Source organism: Emys orbicularis, chromosome 4 (assembly GCF_028017835.1).
Source record: "Emys orbicularis isolate rEmyOrb1 chromosome 4, rEmyOrb1.hap1, whole genome shotgun sequence".
NCBI classification, from domain to species: Eukaryota; Metazoa; Chordata; order Testudines; family Emydidae; genus Emys; species Emys orbicularis.
The window spans coordinates 77630500-77653067 of record NC_088686.1 but is presented as its reverse complement, the minus strand read 5'-3'; the positions used below and the strand labels follow the sequence as shown (position 1 = coordinate 77653067).

Genomic DNA, 22568 nt, shown 5'->3' with positions numbered 1-22568 from the left:
GACTTTGGGCGGGGGGCTGAGTCATTGAAAACCCACCTGAGAAACCACCAACAGGGATCACCGCAGACTCAGAGAGTGCAGGCTCACGCACCTGGCCAGCGGGCACTCGCAAGAGGTGGGTGCCATCCCGTTACAGCATGTCTAATTTAAAACCCTTATGGGAATAAGGGAAGGGAACTCCATAAATTATCTTCCATTTTCCATTGTGACTGTAAATACAATTATACATCTGTCTGTGTAGCTGCTGCCATTGGGGTGCTCCCTCCATACCCACAGAATGCCTGACCCTGATGAGGAGGAGAAAGAAGAGGACTAGGGAGGGTATGTTCAGCAAGATCCTGCAAGCCAGTGCTGTGTTGGACTGTGAACAAGAGGGCCTGCAGGGTGAATATTGCAGACAGTATGGAGAAGGAAAGAGCAGACAGGAGAGAGAATCCCAGCAGGAGAGGGAGCTGCACCAGGACATAATGAGGCTTCTTAGGCAGCAAACACAGATGCTGCAGACTCTCATTGACTTATAGGTCTAGCAGTCATGTGTTTGTCTCCCTTTGCCATGACTGGAGAACTCCATTTTAGCACCTCTCTATATCCCGCAACATTCCACATGGCAATAGGGGCTGCATCCCTACCCCTGCCACTCCAAGCTGGGGGACAGTAAGGGCAACCACAGCTTCACATACACTGACCTGTGAGAGCCACGGTTGGTGTATGTGTAGCCAAAATGGACTGAAATGGCCAGGAATGTTTTCTACCTTTCTAATTGTAAAGTTCTGTTCCATTCATTTATTTTTTAGAGTTTGTATTGTACTTGTTTTTTAATTGCACATGATTGTTGCACTGTTTTTGGTACACAATACATTTCTATTTTATTTTGATCTTACGTTCTTATGAATACATTCATCTTTATTACTTCACAACATATCCTGCAGAATGCCTAGTGCTACTTAAAGCACCCAGAACTTGTAATTGTACAGGACCACGGAACTCATAAGTTCAGTGAAAAGCACAGTGTAGTAATTATAAATGTACAGCAAGTACCGCATAACTCATAGGTACATTAAAAGCCTGTTGTATTCATAAATGTACACCAAGCGTTACACAATCCTTAACAGCTGCCAAAACTTCAGGGCCAGGTAGGGCACAGTCCACCACACCACATTACTGTGGTTGATCGTTAAAGTGCTCTTGCAAGGCTTCCCTCTGCTGCATAGTTCCACGCTGAGATCTTCTACTCACCTTTGTATCTGGCTCTTCAAACTCAGCAGACAGCTGTTCCACCTCCACCCCAGCAGCAATTTCCTCCCCCCCCCCCCCCCTTTTACCTACAGATACTGTGTAGGGAACAACCACTGGGATATTTTTCTCACTGAGATTGAATCTTAAGAGTATCCAACACCAGTGTCTCTTCAATCTACCAGAAGCACATTTAGCTGTCATTCTGCACCCTGCTGAGTGGGTAGTTGAACCTTTCCTTAGTGCTGTCCAGGTGACCAGTGTATGGCTTCACGAGCCTGGAAAGCAAGGGGTAGGCTGGTGGAATTTCAGCATCACAAAATGGCAATCCACCAGTCATGGAAGAATATCCCTGCTTGCAGCTTTCCAAGCAGTCCTGTGTTCTTGAAGATGCAAACATCTTGCACTTCCCCTGACCAGCCCACACTGATATCGGTGAAATGTTCCTGGTGATCAATCAATACTTGCATAACCATAGAAAAGTAGCCCTTTCTACTGATGTACTCTGTGGCAAGCTGGGCTGGTGCCAAAATACAGACGGGTGTGCCGTCTATAACCCTGCCACGCTTCAGGAACCTCATTGCTTCAAATCCATCCACTATGTCCTGCACATTGGCCAAGAGTCACATGCATAGCAAGAGACGATTAATGGCCCTAAACACTTGCATGACAACGGTCGTCACTGTGGCTTTTCCAATTCCAAAATGATTTCCCACTGACCGGTAGCAACCAGGCATTGCAAGTTTCCACAGTGTGATCACCACTCGCTTCTCCACTGTCCGTGCAGCTCTCATTCTGGTGTCCATGCACTAGTGTGCTAGGGTGAGCTTGGCACATCGATCTAGGAATGTGGCCTGTTGTATATGAAAGTTCTGCGGCCGCTGCTCGTCGTCCAAACCTGTATTATGATGCAATCCCACCAGTCAGTGGTCATTTCTCAGACCCAGCAGCTGTGCTCCACCATCTGCAACCGTTCCGTGAACTCCACCAACATCCTTGAATTGTTTTTTTGCTATGTCCGCAACAATCTGTTCTCAGAAAAATAGCTGTGCCCCTATTGCTGAGGTTCTTCCTGAAGCTCTGCAAATACTGGAGGATTGTTCATCCTGTGTGTGTACCATTCATGACAATAGTGCTGAGCTGTGTGAGCTTCTTGCTTCTGTCAGAGATGGTGGACAGTGAGGAGTGCCATGCAGGTTTGTGGGATCTTAAAAAAGGTGTGAAAATTATGAGATATGAATGACATTATGGGATTGAGAAAGTTGCGTTGATGGGACCTTGACCCCTCGCATCCAGTGACCGCTGCACAACTCATTTCTGCCCTACCGTACATTGCCTAAATTTCTCAAAAGACAGTGCATGATAGGATGGTAGGTGGCACACTGGGATGCCTACCTGTGATGCACCATGCTGTGCATCAATACAAGCACTCCTGATGAGCATATGCAGCGCCAACGCAAGGAGCTGAGTGTGCACACACACAAGTGATATACTAACTGCGGCAGCTTTATGCCTACATACCTTACATCGACCCATTTGTAGTGTAGACATAGCCTAAGGCTCATCACAACTTAGTCTCTCCCTAGTTGTCTGTGGTGCTTCTGTTGCATTGCCCCCTGCCTACGTATGATTGTAGTCTCCTTTACCCATTTGTCTCTCCAAGAGCCTTTGCATTTTCTTTCTTGTCTCCCCTGTGAACTAGTCCATAAAGGCAAAATCCTGTACCCCTTCAAGTCCCTCTTCAGATCAAGACTCACTGTGATGACCACGAGAAGCTGCCAACGAATAGTGAATAGCAGGCGGCCACTGGTGACTTCTTGTATTTATCTTATTTATTTGGCCTGTGCAGACTCATGTTGCTGTTTGGTTCCTCATCTTCCTTCCCATTTCCCTTCCAATTGTTTGTTACAACTATTTATTGTGTCTCGTCTGAGACTGTAAGCCCGTTGGGGCCAGGGACCTTCTTTTACTCTGTCAATGCAGCGCCTGTCATAGTGAGGCCCACTCCTGACTGGGGCCTCTGTGCACTACTGCAATGGACGTGTTAATAAAAATAATGTGTACATTTGTCTCAGCTCATATACAGAGTGTAGCAGAAACACATGGGTGAGCAAGTGTAGAAGGACTTTGTAATGAGGCAGATTTGATTTACTCCAGCCAGGCTACATTGTTATTCGTATAACAGTTTTATAAACCAAAGAGAGAGGAAATAGTTGGAAAGCTGATAGCAAAACAATACTATATTTGTACAGTAGAATGGTCTGTGGGGATAGAGGGGAAGACCTTTTTTTTTTTTTTTTTTTGGTTATAAGCGGGTGGTCTTTGTATGCTTGCTTCACAATTAAGCAGTAGGGAAAGAAGTGCTTTGTAAACAGTGGGGTCGCTCCATTCCGAATGAGAGTGAGACTGTGCCTTAGTGGGAATAGTTGCAGCTCTGTAAATAGAGGTTACAGCCTGGGGGGTCTAGGATGGTCTGGTCAGTACAGCTCTTGCGTTAAGAGTTCTTGAGAGGATTCATCCAAGAAAGCACAAGAAGTGGGCCTCACACATAGAAGTGCTGCCCTCCCACACACACACTGCTCTGCAGTTTCAGGTATTGCGACACCAGGTTTATCTTGCTAGGGGACAGAAAACTAAACATTCATGAATAGGCTCTTGGGGCAGGAGGAGACAGCTTGCGGTGACTGACTGCACCCAGTTCTGGAACAGAGGCTAGATAAACATATGGGCCTGATGCTCCTTTCACTTACACCAGTGTAATTCCATTACGTCAGTGAAGTTTTAATCCCAATTTACAGGGGGTTAGTGAGAGAAGAATCAGGCCCAGTGGGGGTCTGATCCAGCTGTCCTCATTCAGGAAAAGCTCCCACTGACCTCAGCGTGAGTTCCATGACTGCAGGAGCAGATTCTTAGCGCTGTTCTCTCTGGCTGTGCATATGTAATTTATTATTGTCAGTGGGAGTCACTGGGTGAGCAGCCCCCTACTGTGGCTTGTCAGCATGTCTGTATTCCTCTAGGGCTCAATCTGGCCAGGTACCAGTGCTCTCAGCCCCCAGTGAAGCCATCGGAAGTTGAGGATACTCACTACCTTGCAAGCTCAGCTGGTTATTTCAGAAAGCGTTGGCTTTGAATTGGGTTATTGTGTTAAAATCTGTCTATGAAGTAACAAGAACCAGATGAAACCCGCATCAAAATGGCCAGCTGAGGCATGAAAAATCTTTTAGAAAATCTATAGTTTCTAGAGGTGGACATCACCTACTGCAGGCAAGTTAGTAGTTTAGGAACAAGAAGTTGTGAAGAACTTTAGAGATTCTACCCATTGCCCATTCACAGACACTGAGTCACAGGAGACAGCTGTACATGTGTTAAACTCACCTTGCACGAGTTTGTTCCCTCCTCAGGCTTCTTCTCAACAAAGCCTATTTTTCTGCTGTACTTTTTTAAACAGCCCCACCTTGTGTATGCTGTGGTTTGGGAATTATTTGTGATTCATTTTGCTATTGTCTGTGGCAGTGGTTCTCAACCAGGAGTACATATACTCCTGGGGGTACGCAGAGGTCTTCCATGGGGTACATCTACTCAACTAGATACTTGCCTAGTTTCACAGCAGGCTACATAGAAAACACTAGCAAAGTCAGTACAAACTAAAATTTCATACAGACAATCACTTGTTTATACTGCTCTATACAGTGAAATGTAAGTATAATATTTATATTCCAATCATTTTATTTTATAATTATATGGTAAAAATGAGAAAGAAATGAGCAATTTTTCAGTACTAGTGGCTGTGACACTTTTGTATTTTTATGTCTGATTTTGTAAGCAAATAGTTTTTAAGTGAGGTGAAACTTGGGGGTACGCAAGCCAAATCAGACTCCTGAGAGGGGTACAATAGTCTGAGAGGTTGAGAACCAATGGTCTATGGGTTAGCCCAAGGCTGGGTGGCTTGACAACCTGCCTGCCAGAGGGACAAGGCTTGATCTCTGTTTGAATCTATGTCTGGAGTAAGTAAGTATTTGAGCCATTTTTATAAGATGGTGCTCAGACACCTTTTCTCTCCTCTAGTACTGAAGCATGTACAAATGATGGGACAACCCATACATGGTAGCAGAGATGTAGGAGTGAAGGTCAATGTTGTTAAAATAACTGATTTCAGAGACAAGTGGTTAAAATGTTATCCTGAGAAGCAGCAATGTGGTTACTTTCCACACTGCAGTGTGGAATGCAGATGCAAGCAAGTGGCTTTTCTTGGAAACTCCTTCAGTTGTGCGATGCTGTTGTAGTCAGCGTACTTCTCTGTATGAACACAGTCTCTAGGTGCATCCAGTGACACAGAAGTAATGGATAGACTCCAACTGCTCACTTTCCAGACAGGGTGCAATACAACTTTATCTTGTATAGCATCTTGCCTGCAAACTAGCTCCCAGAACACTCGACTGAGTTAAATAATACAGTTATAGTGTTAAATAGTTAATAGCAGAGGGAGGAAAAGAAATGAAGAATCAAAGACAAGGGAGGAAAGAGTTGTTTTCTGCTGAGATTTGAAATGAGATGAAGAGTCAGTGAGGTGACTCCAATTGAAAAATGATGCTTACCTTCCTGTGTAAAGCACCTTGAGATCCATGCAGGGCCGGCTCTAGGCACCAGCAAAACAAGCTGGTGCTTGGGGCGGCACATTTTTAGGGGCGGCATGGCCGGCGCCAGAATGCCGCCCCTAAAAATGTGCCCCGGCCGCCCTAGCTCACCTCCGCTGCCGCTCGCGCGCCGCTACTCGCCCTCCCTCCCAGGCTCTCAAACCTGGGAGGGAGGGGGAGTTTCGCGTGCCGCTTCTCCCCCTCCCTTGAGAGCCTGGGAGGGAGGGGGAGAAGCGGCGCCCGCGCCGCGGCCACTCGGAGTCTCCCCCTCCCTCCCAGGCTCTCAAACCTGGGAGGGAGGGGGAGATCCCGAGCGGCCGCAGCGCGCGAAACAGCTGTTTCGCGCATCGCTGCTCCCCCTCCCTCCCTCCTAGGCTTGAAAGCCTGGGGGGAGGAGGCAGGGCTGGGAATTTGGGGAAGGGGCGGAGTTGAGGTGGGGCCAGGGGTGGGGTAATTAAAAAACGGGGGGGGGGGGGCGGCCAAAATTGTTTTTGCTTTGGGCGGCAAAAATCCTAGAGCCGGCCCTGGATCCATGAATGAAAAGCACTATGTAAGAGAGAAATGTTGTTGTTAGGGCCTTTGTTCCCATCTGAATAGCTCATGGTATCATACTCCAATGTACAGAAACCTCATTGGCTCCTTTATTAGCCTCGGACAAAGGGGGAAATGAATATGGGGTTGGGAATATCTTGCTGCATTTATCCTGTTTATTATTTTTTTATGTATTTATTTAAAGAAGAAAGTAGCTCATGCAATCCCATATTTAACATTTATCTGAACTTCAGATGTTTGGGACAAACTGCAGTTTAACAGCCACAAAGGGAAATTAGTTATTTTTCTGGAAAACATGCCCCTGTTCTAGCTTTGGGCTTTGTTTTAGGCCAAGCCTCATAAAAATCACACACAAACTCTGAACAATTTCCTCTGGGATCACTCCTGTCAAAATAAAGGTTTCACTTTATATTCAAATGACTCTTTTGTTTCAGACCTAGCCAAAAGCAGCCAGTTGGGATTATTACCAACTGTAATATTAGTTTCAAAGTCTGCACTTAAGAAACAGACAAGCCTCCATAAAAAGCCCGTGCTGCTGTCTCCATAGGATAAGCGCCTGGGTGGGTAAATTATGCAGAAGGGAAGGCAAGCAGAATGCTGAGCATATGTTGTTGCACCTTCTAACCCAGCAATTCCCAATGTGCTGGTTTCTCAAGGGAAAATCCATATCCTGTGTCATTGGTGGCATTCAGATTTTCGAAAGCACATAAGTGTCTTAGCCTAAGTCCAGGGGTGGGATTCACAAGGGGGACTTAGATGCTGCAATGTTGAGACTTCTCTCAATTTTTCCTGTTGAAGCTGTTCAAGTAGTGCAAATAATTACATAGTAATTGAAGCAGGGGGACTGGAAGCTGGTCCTCACACCTCTTAGATGAAGCCCTAACAACTGGGCTGCAGAATCATTCTTTATCTGAATATTGGTTTATCCACAGAGGAGCAGCTTCAACAGGAGAGACTGAGACCTGCACCAGAGTACCCTGTCGCCCAGTGGTTAGGGGGGCACTCTTAGGAATGGGGGAGACCCAAGTTTAAATCCCTGCTCCACATCAGGCAGAGGGAATGGGGAGTTAAACCTGAGCTTCCCACATCCTGGGTGCATGCTCTAACCACAGGACTAAAGTGTATTGGGGGGTGATACCACCACTTCCTCCTCCTCCTGGTTATTTGGTGAGGGGTTAGCTCTGCTGACAGCATGCCTACCAGATCAAGCACTACAGGAGAGACAGGCAGAGGAACACCTAGTTGGTGAATTGTGCTGGAGTTTAGGCATAAGTTAGGCTCCAAGCTGCTGGGTGGTGTCAGGACTGACTGGGCAGAGCCCAGCTGCCAAAACTTAGGCACCTTGGAATTTTAATGACAGACATTTAGATGCCTATAGAGTTAGGCAGCAGCAGAGCGGGGTTTTTGTGAATGACAGTGGCACCTCAGTGTTGGACTTTGGTTCCTAAAGTGGCAATTAGGCAGCAAAGTCCCCCTCGGAATCCCATCTTGTGGAGCCCACAGTTCAAAGAAAGTCAATGGGACTCTTAAGTTTTAGAAAATGTTACTCAGAGTCAAGTTATATTTTGGTTCATAATTTAGATTTTTAAAACTGGCCTGTACAGAACCTGTCAGGGAACAAAAATAAAGGTGAAACTCTAGCCACACTGAAGACAATGGAAAAATTCCCACTGACTTCAGTGGGGTGAGAATTTCACTTAAAGTTTCCATTAAGTTTTGTAATAAAGTTCCAGTGGAAACAATTGATTTTTAAAGAAATACACAGACCCCTACAGTGTTTGGAACTCCCACATTGCATCACTTAGAACCTGAAAGCAAACTGACTTTTGCTATTTTTATTTATTATATTTACAATTGCTTGTTTCACATCCACAATGCATTTTGTGGGATAGAATAGTGCACAAAACAAAGTGGTCCCTTTCCCAAAGGGCTTACAGTCTTGGGCCCTGATCCTGTAGTATATGAGGCGGGGTCAGACAGCTGTACCTATGTGAGCCCTGTTGATATCAGTGGAGCTCTGGGCTGACAGATCTTGCCTGTGTGGATCACAATGCAGGATTGAGGTCTTAGAGAGAGAGCGAAGACAAGACTTAATGGTGCAAAAAGGATCCCTTAAAGTTTTTATTATGAAATGACAGCAGGACTATAAAACTGCCTCAGAGTTTTCAGTTTAACCGGACTGTTAAAACTTTATTTTTACTGTTCCTCAGAAAAGAGGTGATAACTAAACATAGGATTTGATTGTTTCAAGGTCTCTGTTGTTGTTGTTCTTTTTACAGATACTTTGAGGGAAATTATTATTATAATTTTTCTGTTTTACGATAAACAAAAATAAACCTGATTTCATTGATTTTCATTGCCCAAGCTGAAGGAAATGTAAAAAATAAACATAAATGGTGGAAATGCAAAGTGGATTTTTAAAATTCTTTCTTTCTGGATCATTGTTAGTACAATAGACAAAGAAATCCTTTTTCTAATATCAACTGTAAAAGTTGGCAGTGACCCTTTCCTTTTTATTACATGGATTTATATCCATCTTTGTTCACAGAAGGTACAATATTAGGGTGTCATTCTGATCTCATGCACACTGGAAAAAATCTGGAGTAATTCCACTGAAGTAAATGGAGATTATACTGGTGTAAATGAGAGGAGAATCATGTCTTTCAGAGATGAATTGTCTAAGGTCTGGTAGATTTAACTGCTATGTTTATGTGGCTTTTCAGATCTGTCTTAGTGTCCCTTTTAGTCCTTTGTTATATGAAGCTTTTTTAAATAGCTCCATATATAAAAAAAAATTAAAAGAGAATGTTAACTTAAAAATATATGTAGAAATCAATTTTTAACTTTTAATTCTAAACAAGTCCAGCTGGTTTTAGCGAACAAGTGCCATTCACCATGGATAATGCTAAGGTGCAGTCAGCATTTTATAGATGGCAGTGTCTCCTCTACATTTTATAAAAGCATGGCCACTCACTGTAAAACTGAAGATGCAGAAGAATGCACAATGAAGGGAGCACTGGGTGCAAAATCCTCAGATGCTAATCAGTATCTTCAGGCATAAAGACCCTCCCACATGCACAACTGTCCAGCCCTTGCACACAACATGCACATGGTGTCATCTAAACCCTGCACATGTAATGGGCTTTCCACACAAAGCATGAACTCTTTTAGGGCCTGATCCAGCCACCACACAAATCAATGTAAAGAAACCAAATTACTTCATGGGGCATTGCATTAGGCCAATGGTGGGCAATCTCGGCCTGCGGGCTGCACGCGGCCCGTCAGGGTAATCTGCTGGCGGGCCGCGAGACAGTGTTTACATTGACTGTCCACAGGCACGGCTACCCGCAGCTCCCAGTGGCTGCGGTTCGCTGTTCCCAGCCAATAGAAGCTGCGGGAAGCAGCATGGGCCACAGGGACATGCTGGCTGCTGCTTCCCACAGCTCCCAATGGCTGGGAATGGTGAACCGTGGCCACTGGGAGCTGCGGCCCGCCAGCGGATTACCCTGACAGGCCGCAGGCTGCCCACCACTGCATTAGGCTCTTAATCCCTTGCAGGCTTCATCTTCATACCTGCCTATAGTTGTGGTTTGAATTGAAGGGCAGATCTGTTATAGCCTGATCCTGCAAGAGCCTGCTGGAAGTTGGTGAGCATTGTTAACTCCCACTGAAGCCAATGGGAGTTGCGGGTGTTCAGCACCTTTAAGGAGGTGCCAAGCACCACCACCTCACATCGGGCCCTTAGTTTCTAATTGGGCAGCAGATGCATTGTTCACCCTAAAAGGATGCAGAGCTAATGTCCATGCACCAAAGCAGGGAGTCCCTAGTTTATAAAATAATTTTAGTTTAATCTGTCAGGTGCTAACTGCACAGGATCTTGTATCTACACTTAGATTTGTAATGAATAATAGCATTCACCAGAGTACTTTGAATTGAGGTGCTGGCAATAATCTGTGTTCTGTGTATTTCAGCTGACCAGAGAATTCTTCACCAAGGAGCTAAAGAAGCACTATCAGGGGAACAATGAGACCGATGTCTTCTCTTCCACCTGGAACTCGGTTATGATCACAGTAAGCTGGTTTGCTCCTGGATCTCCTGGTGGCAGCTAGCGCTGTCACTAATATAAAGGGAAGCATTGCCCCAGTTCTGCAGCCTATGCTTGCCTGCTGTGAAGCGTACATTGCTGCATACAAACCAATCTGGATTGTATTTATCAATTAGGAGTTAGATTAAAATTCTACCAGCAACACCTCCCTTGCTAAAAGTGACGTAGTATTTGAGCTGCCTGCAGAAGGGGGAGAGTACAGTGTTGGAGACAGTCAGCTAGCTGGATGGTACAGGGGATGGGCCATCGCTATAGACCCTTTCACCTCTAGGATTCTGCTTCAAATCCAGGTTAGGTCAGCTATGGCCAAAAGTTGTTACTATCTTGTGGTTTTTCAATGGCCCTGGTGAAATGAGTTGGCGGCTGATAGTTTGCAATGTTGTTGTAGCCGTATTGGTCCCAGGATATTAGAGAGACAAGATGGATGAGGTAATATCATTTATTGGACCAACTTCTGTTGGTGAGAGCGATAAGCTTTTGAGCTACACAGAGCTCTTCTTCAGGTGACTTATAGTCTAATTACTAGTACGGAAGTACTGGCCATCTTAATTGGGATGCTCAGCGGGGAAGTCAAGGATTGCTGTAGAGTCTGAATTCCCCTCTCCTCTACTAGAAGTTGTCCCCCACTCTCTTCTCCAGTTGCAGGAAGTAAGGGTTGTGTGTGTGTGGAAAGTTTGCATTAGTACAACTCATGCTGTGCCTATTCAGCAGATAAATAAATGACATCAGTCTCCACAGCTTTCAATTCAGTTTTAAAATTAAAGAAGCAAGTTGCCCTTAATGCTGATTCAGGAATGTAAAGAAGATTACATTTTATGCATGAAATGTTTAAACTTTTTGCAGCCTGAAAGGTGGTAGATGCAGCGAATCACTTGAGTACTTGCAGTGGCCCTTCAGTGAATCATCTAGTGCATTAGAGCTGGCATGGGAAGAACCAGCAGCATCTTGGATATCAGCCACAGGGAGGACTGGGAAATAAGGAGCCTGGATTGAATTCTGTGCTCTGCTACTGATTCACTCTGTGATCTTGAGCATGTCGCTTTGGACATGATCCAAAGCCCATTGAAGTCAACAGCAAGACTCCCAGTGGGCTTTGGATCAGGCCCTTAATCTCTGTGTCTGTGTCCCCATCTGTAAAATGGGGATAATGATACTTTATAAAGTGGTTTGAGATCAATGGATGAAAGATGTGCCAGGATAAAAACACAAATGCAGCCACATTGCCCTCACTCTCCCTTCACTGAACCCCGACCCTTCACACCCCACAAAATCATCACTTCGAAAGGATTTGTGGTGCTTCCTTTCAGAAGTGACAATGTGGAACTTATGGATTTCTGTCCTTCCTGTGTCCCTCCCTAGTTTGGCTGCTGTGGAGTGAATGGGCCGGAAGATTTTGAAAAAACTCCTCATTTCCGACTCCTCCATTCAGATGATGTGGTCCCGGAAGCTTGTTGCCAGCGAGAGCTCCAGAGCCGGGATGGGGCATTTGTCAGCAAGGAGGACTGCCTCATGGGGAAAGACATGTACCAGAACCGACAGGTAAGGGGAAATAATTCCAGGGCTGACAAGTGCGTCACCAGGAGCTTTAAACAGACTATGCTGTGGGAGCTGAGGTGGTTTATGGGTCCCTGTCATGGTGACCATAACTCAGCCCTTAAACATTCCTAACTGCCTAAACAATGCATTTACACTGCCTGCCAGCTCTTGGTATCAATGTACCACCCGGGTCTTGTTTTGACAGTGTCCTTTCACTACATGGGCTTTAAATATACTGCAGCAGCATGACTTTGTGTCATCAATAGCAATTTGCATATTTCCCCAAATCTAATGGATGAAGAGAGCTGGTGTCAAAGGATTATGTAACTTTTTGTTGCATTTTCCAACCTTAAATCTGCAGCTGAAAACTCGATTCTTGTCCCTCTTGTCTTTGATTCTTTCACCATCTCTCATTGTTATTGCTATTTACATTGCACAGAGTATGATGGGTTACAAAACTCAGGAAAGGGCCATTTATGTAGTTATATGCTTAAAAGTAACCCCCAAATCAGTGCTCTTGAACATGATGCAGAATCAGGCATTGCTCTTTTTGCATAGATGGCAAGACACCCAGAAGTTAAATACAAACCCAGCCTAGGTCATTAGTGACTCAGCGTCATTGCCATCTATTGGCTGTTTAGTGACTCAGGTCTGGAATGAGTTTTGTGAGTCTCGTTCCTACCAGGGGAATGTCAATCACAAAGAAACCATGTCTACAATCTGAACCTATTGTCACTTATTGGCCCTTTCAACAGAGAGGTGAAGATGGAATGGGCGTTGGAGATTCAAGTGCCCTCTCACCACTAGTGATGGTCCCTCCAAGGCAGGAGATAGGCACGTTGGCGGAGTGGGGGGAGAGAAGCTTGCATTGCTGTGCCCTTATCATTCTGGTTCTGGAGATAAACAGACTATTTCAGTCTCCCGGGCTCTCAGTCCAGCACTTTCCATCAGCCCAATTTTTAACAAGGACATTCAGTATAATGTCACTTTTTTCTGGCCTACACTTTACTGAACCTCCTGGTTAGCCAAATCCAGACTCCCTACCCCGCCCCCGCCCCCTACAGAAATATGCACCCTACACAGGGCCGGCTCCAGGAAGCAGGTGCTTGGGGCGGCCAATGGAGATGGGCGGCACGTCCAGCTCTTTGGCGGCAATTCGGCAGCGGGTCCCTCAGTCCCTCTCGGAGGGAAAGACCTGCTGCCGAATTGCCGCTGAAGAACGAAGCGGTAGAGCTGCCGCCGAAGTGCCGCCGATCGCGGCTTTAACTTTTTTTTTTTTTTTTTTTTTTCCCGCCGTTTGGGGCAGCAAAAACGCTGGAGCCGGCCCTGACCCTACACTTACCCAAAGCCCTCATGTTTCAAAAAACTTTCAGCAAAACAGACTTGTACTTTGGCTGGCTCTTGAAGGTTTTCACCCAGCATTAATGGGACAATTGAACTGTATGAAATACTGCTGCCTCGTCTCCCTCTTCTAAGCAGCACTGGTTCCATTTCCAGCACTTGACAACAGATTGCAGATGAGTTTAGAACCAGTCTGTAAGCTGTTCCCCAGTCTGGGAGCTGGAAAACATTGGCAGGGGCACTCTGGGTGAGAGATCGTAGCAGACGCTGCAACACTGCTTCTGCCAGATCTGATTGCCTCAAGCACACAAGGGAGAGAGAGAAGCAACAAACACTCGTGGGGGGAAAAGACATAAATCTTGACAAACAGGGCTAAAGAGGACAACAAAAATGTCTCTCTTCCTATTGTTGCATTTCTGTTTGTGGTGTCACTGGAGCATATTGAGTCCATAAGTTCCCATCTCAATCCTTTGGAAAGGGAGATTTTTGTTTCTCTGTGTGTGTTATTGCAACATAAAGAGCACATTAGACAACTGTCAGAAATAATCCTAACCAGTAAAGGATGAGGGAAGTTCTTTGAATGTTGTTTGAGCTCAGACATTCCTGGACCAAAGTCAAGTTCTTGGCAAGCAGAGCTGCTAGGCGGATGCTGGCCTAGTTTGTGTTGAAAAGTTTTCTTGGCATGCTGAACCTACTGTGCAGCAGGGGCAGTTCAAAGGGGGCTACCGGGATAGGTGCTAGAGCTGGGGGTGCTGCCACACCCCCTGGTTTGAAGTGGTTTCCATCATATACAGGGTTTACAGTTTGGTTCAATGGCTCTCAGCACCCCCACTATACAAATTGTTCCAGCATCCCTGGCTACGGGAGACCCTGAGGTTAAAGTTGGAGTTGTGTTTGAATAAGCACCCAAAAGATTGGATGCTTAGTTCTGCCAAACTGAGCTGGAAGTCAGACAAGAACTGTCCACAGGGTCTTGTCTGCTCTAGAAAAGTTAGCGCCAGTAGCATAACAACTCCTGCAATAGTGTAGCTGCCACTGGTACTAGCTGCAGTGTAAAAATCAGTACAGTCCAGGCTGAGGAAATATGACACAGTGGTAAAAGCACCTGAGCCCTGTTTACACTGGCACTTGCCCTGCTGCTGATAAGCCCGTTCTAATTCTCCCTGTATAGATGCATCTTTTGGCTCCAAGGTCTCTGAACAACTAATGTGTATAGAACACCATCCAAAGGCCAGTAGGATGGAGTGGTCCAGTGGTTTCCTGACAGTGCCTCGTACTGTCGCATTGCAGAGGTCTCATTCTGGGGCTTGCAGAATAGCTCTTTTGGCCAATGTAGGGAAGCACCATTGATGGACTCTGGAAAGAGCCACAGCAGGTGGTAGGCAAGGTCACTACAATAAGAGGCCCTTGAGAGTAAGGGATACTTAAATGGGAGGATGGTGGAAGACTTTGCCCCTATCTCCAGAAGGGAGAAAGATCTCTCAATTAACACACTGTAGGCTATTTGCCACTAAAAAGGATGTTCCCTGCCCTTTAGCCAAAAGACTTAATAAAGCACTTGAGCCCTTGTAGAGCGCTGTCAGATACAGCAATGCATGAGGAAGCACTCTATAAATGCAGGTGTGCACTCCATCCACTGTCCCCAGTCTTTGACCTGCGAGTGTCTTTGCCCAGCTATGGCTCATTGCACAGTTTCCCTTGATAAGGACATGCAGCAGTTTTGCTTGCAATGCGCTCCCCATGGGTGTTTGAGATTTTTTCATTTTTCTTCACCCAGATGACCTTTCCATCATCCCTTTATTTTGAAAGGTCTGGTTGAGACCAGAATCAATGATATGCTCAGTAAGGCCACTGATTCATTTTTTCCATTTCTGAAGATAAAAATGAGGTGATTAAAACAGCCCAGGATTCCGTCTGTGCGCGCGCATGGAGAGGGAGAGAGGCTGTGCTTGCGGGGTGGGTGTACACTGAGAGGGTATGTATCCATGGATGAATGCACATGTGAGTGTACATTTGTGTATGTGTCTCAGGGAAATGTTCAGTAGGAGGTATGGATGTTTCTATAGAACAGACACTGATGTATCTGTTTCTTTTCACACAACCCATTTGCAGAAATTTGCTAGTTTGTTGGGGGATTTTGTGGACTAGCACAACTGAGATTTGGATAAACTGGTGCCTCCCAGAAGAGTTCTTCTCTCTACTGGAGCTTTTACAGGTGCTTCCCATATTAATAATAATTAATATGAATGACAATAGATAACTTTTAGGATGATAAGATTTACTTTGCACTTCAGTGTTCCCATTTATGCAAGGATCTCAAAGCTCTTAACAAGCATTAATTCTCCTAGGAGAATGCTAGGTAAGTAGGATTTGACCAGTGTTACAGATGGGGAAACTAAGGAACAGAGACAGTGACTGGCTCCAGGATGCCCAGTGAATTATTGCCTAAACTCGGAATAGAATCCAGGAACCTTGACTCATGGTCCCCTCCTCTACCCCCTGCAGTAGAATGAAGCCTCAATGAAACCAGCCTCAATAATGTGAGCCCGCAGTCTTGTTCTATCTGGTTTTGTCCATCCTTCCATCTCAACCTGTCCTATCCTTGCTGCAGAGTGAAGGCTTCTCCAGTGCTACTCTTATCTGCCTTGCTGAAGGCTATGGCCAATGTTGGTTAGCGGTGGGTTATGGCTCGGTTAGCCAAGCCCATCTCTCATCAACTGCAGCCTCAGCCTCCAGGGGCCATCCTCCCTAAAGGCCCCACGGAGTGGGTCTCTGTTATTCACTGTCTGTTGATTGGAGGTCATGTATCTGGTTTCTGGGTCTGACATGCATCAGGTACACAAACAAGGGCCATAAGCAAATGTCTGCAGAACAAAAGGGGTTGTTGCTTGTCTGTTTTTCACAATGGTGTATTCTTTCCTAGGGCTGTTACACTGTGATCCTGAACTCCTTTGAGACCTATGTGTACCTTGCAGGAGCTCTCGCCATTGGCGTCTTGGCCATTGAGGTACCGGAGCAGTTAATGTGCTAAAAATGCAGCATCTATACAAGTGCAGCCAGTAGAATGAACAGGAGCTGCACATTTGCCTTTCAACAGGACCCCTCCCTATCAAAATGCAGGGAGATTATAGTTCAGAGTAACTAGTAAGTAAGGGCTCGATTTCCTGTCTGTCTGCATGCAGGACAGAGAAATCCCTTGTTGTACAAGCCTGCACTGCCATCTGGCGTTAGGCCTGGTATAAAATTACAGGCCCATAAGTAGCAGAGGCTTTAAGAAATCCAGCATTTTTCCCAGTAGTACCCAGAGGCCCCCATCAGGCCCTGTTGTGTGTTTCCATAAAAGAGATGGTCCCTGCCCCATAGTGCTTAAAACAAGATGAAATGAGTGAGTGTCACAGACCATTGGAGGAGAGGATAATAACACAACCATGTGTTCCCAGGGGATAACTAGAAGCACATCTTGATTAATATGTTTCAAACTGTGCCTTTTTAAGGGGCATCTGTTTAGAGTTTGAAACTATAGTGGCCTGAGATTATGAGCATATACAGTATTGCCAACCCCAAATGTTCAAAAATCATGAGGCTCACCAAAAATCATGAGATTGGCTTTAAAATCATGTAAAAACAATAGATCTGGTGTTCTTTTTATTTGCCTTCTGCTTTTTGAGCCTTTATGGTGAACTGGGGTCACATTTTGAAGCTTTCTTCACAGTCACGAGGGCTAGAAACTTACTTTCTCTTTAGGAATGAAGGCAGAAATCATTACATATCCACTTGACTCCAAGAGCTGGGACTTTAAGGAAAAAGTAATTATCATGAGACTCATGACAAAATCATGAGAGTTGGCAACACTGCATGTATCTCCATTATAGAAAGCATCCGTATTTGGCTCTTTGGGGTAGACACAAGCTGAGCCAGGGTTCCATCAGAAAGTCACCCCTACTTGAACATGACGCTACTTTGGGACACTATCCCAGGGGCTCTGGCGTGTGGTTTTCTGATACACTGGCAATGTGGGTGGGGCTGATGCACTTGGATCTCTAGAGGGGAGTTTCAGGGAGTGAGGGTGGCTTGCCTTCCTGCTGAAGGGAGCAGCAACTACTGGGAATAGCAAAGCATTCCACCCCCTGGCTGGAAAGTGAGCTCCATTGCAGCAGTGGGAGCAGGGGAGGGTGCAGAGTGGGCAGTGGAAGCCCTGCAGATTAGCAGTTTACCCTACCCAGAACACTTGCAGACAATTTGGAAAGAGCCCAGGTTGCTGTGGTAGCCATCGTCCACTCGGGTGTATTTGTTGATAGTGGGTGGGAATAGGGTTTAAAGTAATGGGCAGGGTGGAGAGGAGTGCAGCCCCTCCTCTGCTAAAACCCTTTCCTCTCCCAGGCTTGGGTAAGCAATGCCTTGCCTTCTCTTTCTCCCTGGCTGGCGTGGGGAAAGCTCCCCCTTCTCATTCAGTCTATATTAAGTCAGGGCAGCCGTAGGCCTCAGTAAGGGTTTTTCATTGTTCTGTAAGATGTGGCTGATGGCTATGTTTTGTTTGTCCTTCTCTTTCTCATCTCTTTCCAGCTGTTTGCCATGATCTTTGCAATGTGTCTCTTTCGAGGGATCCAGTAGGAGGTGCCCCCTGAGCAACTGCGATGCTCCTATGTACTTGGAAGAAAGACCGAAAAAAAGAGGGGGGAAAAACTTTATTTTTTTTAGCAAAATGGAAACAAAAAAGGGTTGTAATATATGAATGACCAAATGGATTGTACTTCAGGGGCTGGAACTTTGAGGTGCTGTGCACTACACTACGCCACACCGACCTTCTCCCAGAGCAACCTGCACAGACATTGATCAGGAGCAAAGTGCAATGAATTGCACTAGAGACTGACGGAGCCTGCAGGGTGGGTGGGAGGGAAGGCAACTGAAATGGTCCCCATCAGAGCAGGACACTGCCTAGTATATTCACAATTGTATTGTTTTAGATAGCGAAGAAAGAGAAGAACTGTATAATGCAACACAGGGGCTCGATTCAGTACCCAAAGGAAGCAGGTCAACCACAGCACATGGGGGTAAAGGTCAGGCAAGTTTCAAACGACCAGACAAAAAGGGCTTTTGATACACAGAAAACTGTGGCAGCCATTGTTTACTAATTTCCATTTCTGGTCTAAAGTTTTAACTGCCAGCCAGGAAATGGAAACGCATGTTCAGTAGAGGAGGGTCAACTACCATCACTTAACACCTCCAGGAGAACCCTTGGACTACTTGGAGTGGGGCATGCCTTTCCCTGGAGTCCCACCAAAGGGGATGTGACCCTGTGGGAAATGAGGAAGATCCTCCTCTAATGGGGGCTGGCAGAGGGCTGAGATGCAATCAGAAATTTGGTGCATACCTTTCCTTATTTACTCTGTCACTTTGGTTTTCTGTTCAGTGTTTTATTGGAGGAGAGCAAGGGGTTCCTGAATCCTGATCTTACCCCTCTCTCCTTTAAAAATGATTGGTCTGGCCAAGAATAGCTGACACTGCCAGCCTCATGGCAAGGGCATATTGTTTTGTCTTCTAAATCTTGGCCACTCAACTCCGACATGCAAAATTGTAGTTTGTACTTTTGTAGTGCTCTGTTAGCTTAATTATCTGCACTGGGTTCCAATGTTCCTTCCAGCCAGGTGGGGAATTCCCAAACATGGTACTGGTAGCAAAGGGGCCCATTTGTAGTTGTCTCCCACACTATTTCCTTTGTGAGTCTTGTGGCTTCATTTATGATCTGAGAGTTTCCCTTTAGCTTGTCCCAAGGGGCTGAGAAGAGAGTGGACTCAACTAAAGTCATTTTAACATAGCCGCCTGGATTATTAAGGTTTCCTCCATTGAGATGCCACTTTGACATTTAAATAGTGTCATCCATTTAATCATTTAAAACCAAACCTGAGAAAAATACATAAGGACCTTGATGGAGGGTTATGAAGGATAGAACTGAGGCTCCAAGACAAGGTGGAGCATTTACAGTGATAAAAGTGGGCCCATGTCCTCGGGGATTTCCTAGGAGGGACCATGCAGATATGTGTGACTATGTAGGTCATGGTGAAGCCTACCAGGTCTGCCTACTAATTGGCAAAGGACCTTGACTTAATACCCACCAGGGTGAAAAGTTAGGCTGCTGAAGGATGAGAACAGGACATTAGAACCTCACATACAGCGATTCTGAGGACATGTGGAAATCGCTTGGAGACAGGAGTCTAAGCATCAGAGAAATCTGGGCATGGACATGAAGAAAATCTGTCCCCACCCACAAATGAAGTCAGCAGTGGATAAATGTTGGAATCGTGGCCACGGCTGTTGAACAGTGAAAGGCCTCAGATGCTTTTATTGAAAGGGCTTATAGGTAATTACCCCTAGGAGCAGTTTTAATGATGCATTTGAGAGTTAAATTCTGCTCCTTTGTACAATGAAGAAGGAAAGTAGCTTTGCTAGCAAAACTGGCAGTATCTGCACCTGCTGGAAGTCTCTCTAATTTGTTCCTAAAACTTTAAAAAAAACCAGTCGGCTGCACTTAATGGTCTAGCATGCGAGGAGTTTTTCTGAATGATCAACCCACCATGAGAAGTGTGTGCATGGGGGGAACTGAGCCAGAACATTGTGCTAATCCACTAAGATGGGGACAGACCCAATAATTGATGTTCCTCTCTAGATACAGGCAGATGAAGGGAAAAGGCTGTGGGACCCTGCACCAAGAGATAGTCACTGTGCACACTGGAGAGAGTGATTCCCAAGGGAGGAAAAAAACTAAAAAGAACACAGTTGTTAAAAGGTGTGGGGGGAAGGGAAGTAAGTAGTAGCCAAAACAACCACCCATTACTCCGCTTATAATAGCCAGAGTCTGTAGCTGGCAATAGAACCTGAGTAGCTAACATCCAAAACACTATAAGCAGCAGGAAAGTTTGTTCTTGTCAGTTGGTGTCTGGATCTCTGGCTGGGTGCCTAATGTGGCAGCTAGAATTCTTGGTGGAGCAACCCATCTCCTTTGCTTTCAGAGTTCTCCCTTCTTCCCCTTCATTTCTTGCTCTATTGTGAAAGGTTCCCTTTGGCCCAAATTGGGTCTTGAAATTTAGCAGATGGAGGGGAAGGCCCTGCCTGGCCTGGAGTTGTGTGATTGAAACAAAAACCACAGCTCTCTGCTTACAGCACAAAGAATATGATTCAAACCCGGAAAGGACATCCTCTGGGTGTGCCTTTTCCAGAGTGGAGTCTGTCAGCATGTGGAGGAACAGGGATAATACAATAGCAAATACTAAATGTTGCCTTTCCAGGCTTATTCCCCTTTGGTTTTCCCATTTATCACTTTCTTTCATCTTCCTTTTTTTTTAAATTAAATTCCCTCCATTCTTTTCCTCTGTAATGGTTGTTCTCTCTCCTTCCCCCATTTATTTATTCTCTTAGCTTTCTCCTCTTCATGTGTGTCCCTTTCTCTCTCTCAGATAAAATAACTTTTCTTTTTTCCAGCTTGTCTTCTCACTCTCTCTAATCTCACCCACATGTCCCTCTTGTCTCTTCTCCTTTGTTTCCCTTTTTCTGTCCTCCCTGCCCCTGTTGTGCAGTTGTCATCTCCCCCCATTCTCCCCTTAGGCAACAGGGGATGGATCACTTGATGATTACCTGTTCTGTTCATTCCCTCCGAAGCACCTGGCACTGGCCACTGTCAGAAGACAGGATAGTAGGCTAGATGGACTGTTGGTCTGACCCAGTATGGCCATTCTTATGTTCTTGCTGAAATCTTCATATCCTCTCTTTAAAGGGCTAGAATCACAGGAATGTAGGACTAGAAGGGACCTCAAGAGGTTATCTAGTCCAGTCCCCTGCACTCATGGCAGGACTAAGTATTATCTAGGTCATCCCTGACAGGTGTTTGTCTAACCTGCTCTTAAAAATCTCCAATGATGGAGATTCCACAATCTCCCTAGGCAATTTACTCCAGTGCTTAACTACCCTGACAGGAAGTTTTTCCTAATATCTAACCTAAATCGCGCTCGCTGCAATTTAAGACCATTACTTTTTGTCCTTCATCTTCCTTTTTATAACAACTTTTTACAAACTTGAAAATTGTCTCCCCTCAGTTTCTCTTTTTCAGATTAAACAAATCCTATTTTTTCAATCTTTCCTTGTAGGTCATGTTTTCTAGAACTCTAATTATTTTTGTTGCTCTCCTCTGGACTTTCTCCAATTTGTCCACATTTCCTGAAGTGTGGTGCCCTGAACTGGACACACTACTTCAGAAGAGGCCCTATCAGTGCTCAGTAGAGGATTACTTCTCATGTCTGGCTTACAATGCTCTTCCTAATACATCCCAGAATGATGTTTGCTTTTTTGCAGTACCCTTACAGAGTTTGCTCATATTTAGTTTGTGATCCACTATAACCCCCAGATCCTTTTCTACAGTACTCCTTCTTAAGCAGTCATTTCCCATTTTGTATTTGTGCAACTGATTAATCCTTCTTAAGTATAGTACTTTGCATTTGTTCTTGAATTTCATCCTATTTACTTCAGAGTATTTCTCCAGTTTAAGATCATTTTGAATTCTCATCCTGTCCTGAGACACCCTCGAGAAACCAGGAAGCAGCACCCTCCAATAAAGAAATGGAGATGACTGTTAAGAGATGCACAAACCCCTCATGCAGGTTCCAACCATCTTGGGTCATCTGAAATGCTGGGGATTGAGTCAAGGGGAGAGGTGAGGAATTTCCTCCATGGAATTTTAATGAACAGGAGACTCCAGAATGGGGAATCCTTTGTTACTGTGAGACACACAAGTTTTGTTTTTTGATCACCATGATGTGTCACTGCCTTTGTCTGTCTCTCATGCTGTATAATCAACAATGCTGGGTCTTGTTCTTCCCAGAGCTCTAGGCAGAGGAACACACAATTTTTTTCCCTTTTGAGTTTCTGCTGCATTCTTTTGGGGGCAGGGTGTTGAGGTATAATCACTCCTCACTTGAGAGCTCTGTGTAGGAAAGCAACCTATACGGAGTCACCACAGTGTTAGTCCCCATGCTGTAGAACGAAGCCCAGAGCCCATGCACCTTTCATGTAATTATCTAGAGCAGTTTGTTTCTGTAAGTCCACCCCCTCCCTGTCTGTTATTTAACTCTAAAATTACTGTTGCGAGTGCCTGGGAAACAGCCTGCGTGTGAAAGAAC

The 22568-nt window shown here is 45.3% G+C and overlaps 1 protein-coding gene across 1 annotated transcript in view; it reads left to right on the top strand.

Annotated features, from left to right (window-relative positions):
* The window catches only part of TSPAN18 (tetraspanin 18), a 29471-nt gene extending 11459 nt beyond the window's left edge, over nt 1–18012 (top strand). Inside the window, exons 4-7 of the mRNA XM_065404145.1 lie at nt 10391–10489; nt 11884–12063; nt 16325–16408; nt 17965–18012. Of these exons, the coding sequence (XP_065260217.1) occupies nt 10391–10489; nt 11884–12063; nt 16325–16408; nt 17965–18012 (411 nt within the window). The remainder of the gene's footprint in view (nt 1–10390; nt 10490–11883; nt 12064–16324; nt 16409–17964) is intronic.
* The last annotated feature ends 4556 nt before the right edge of the window (nt 18013–22568 follow it).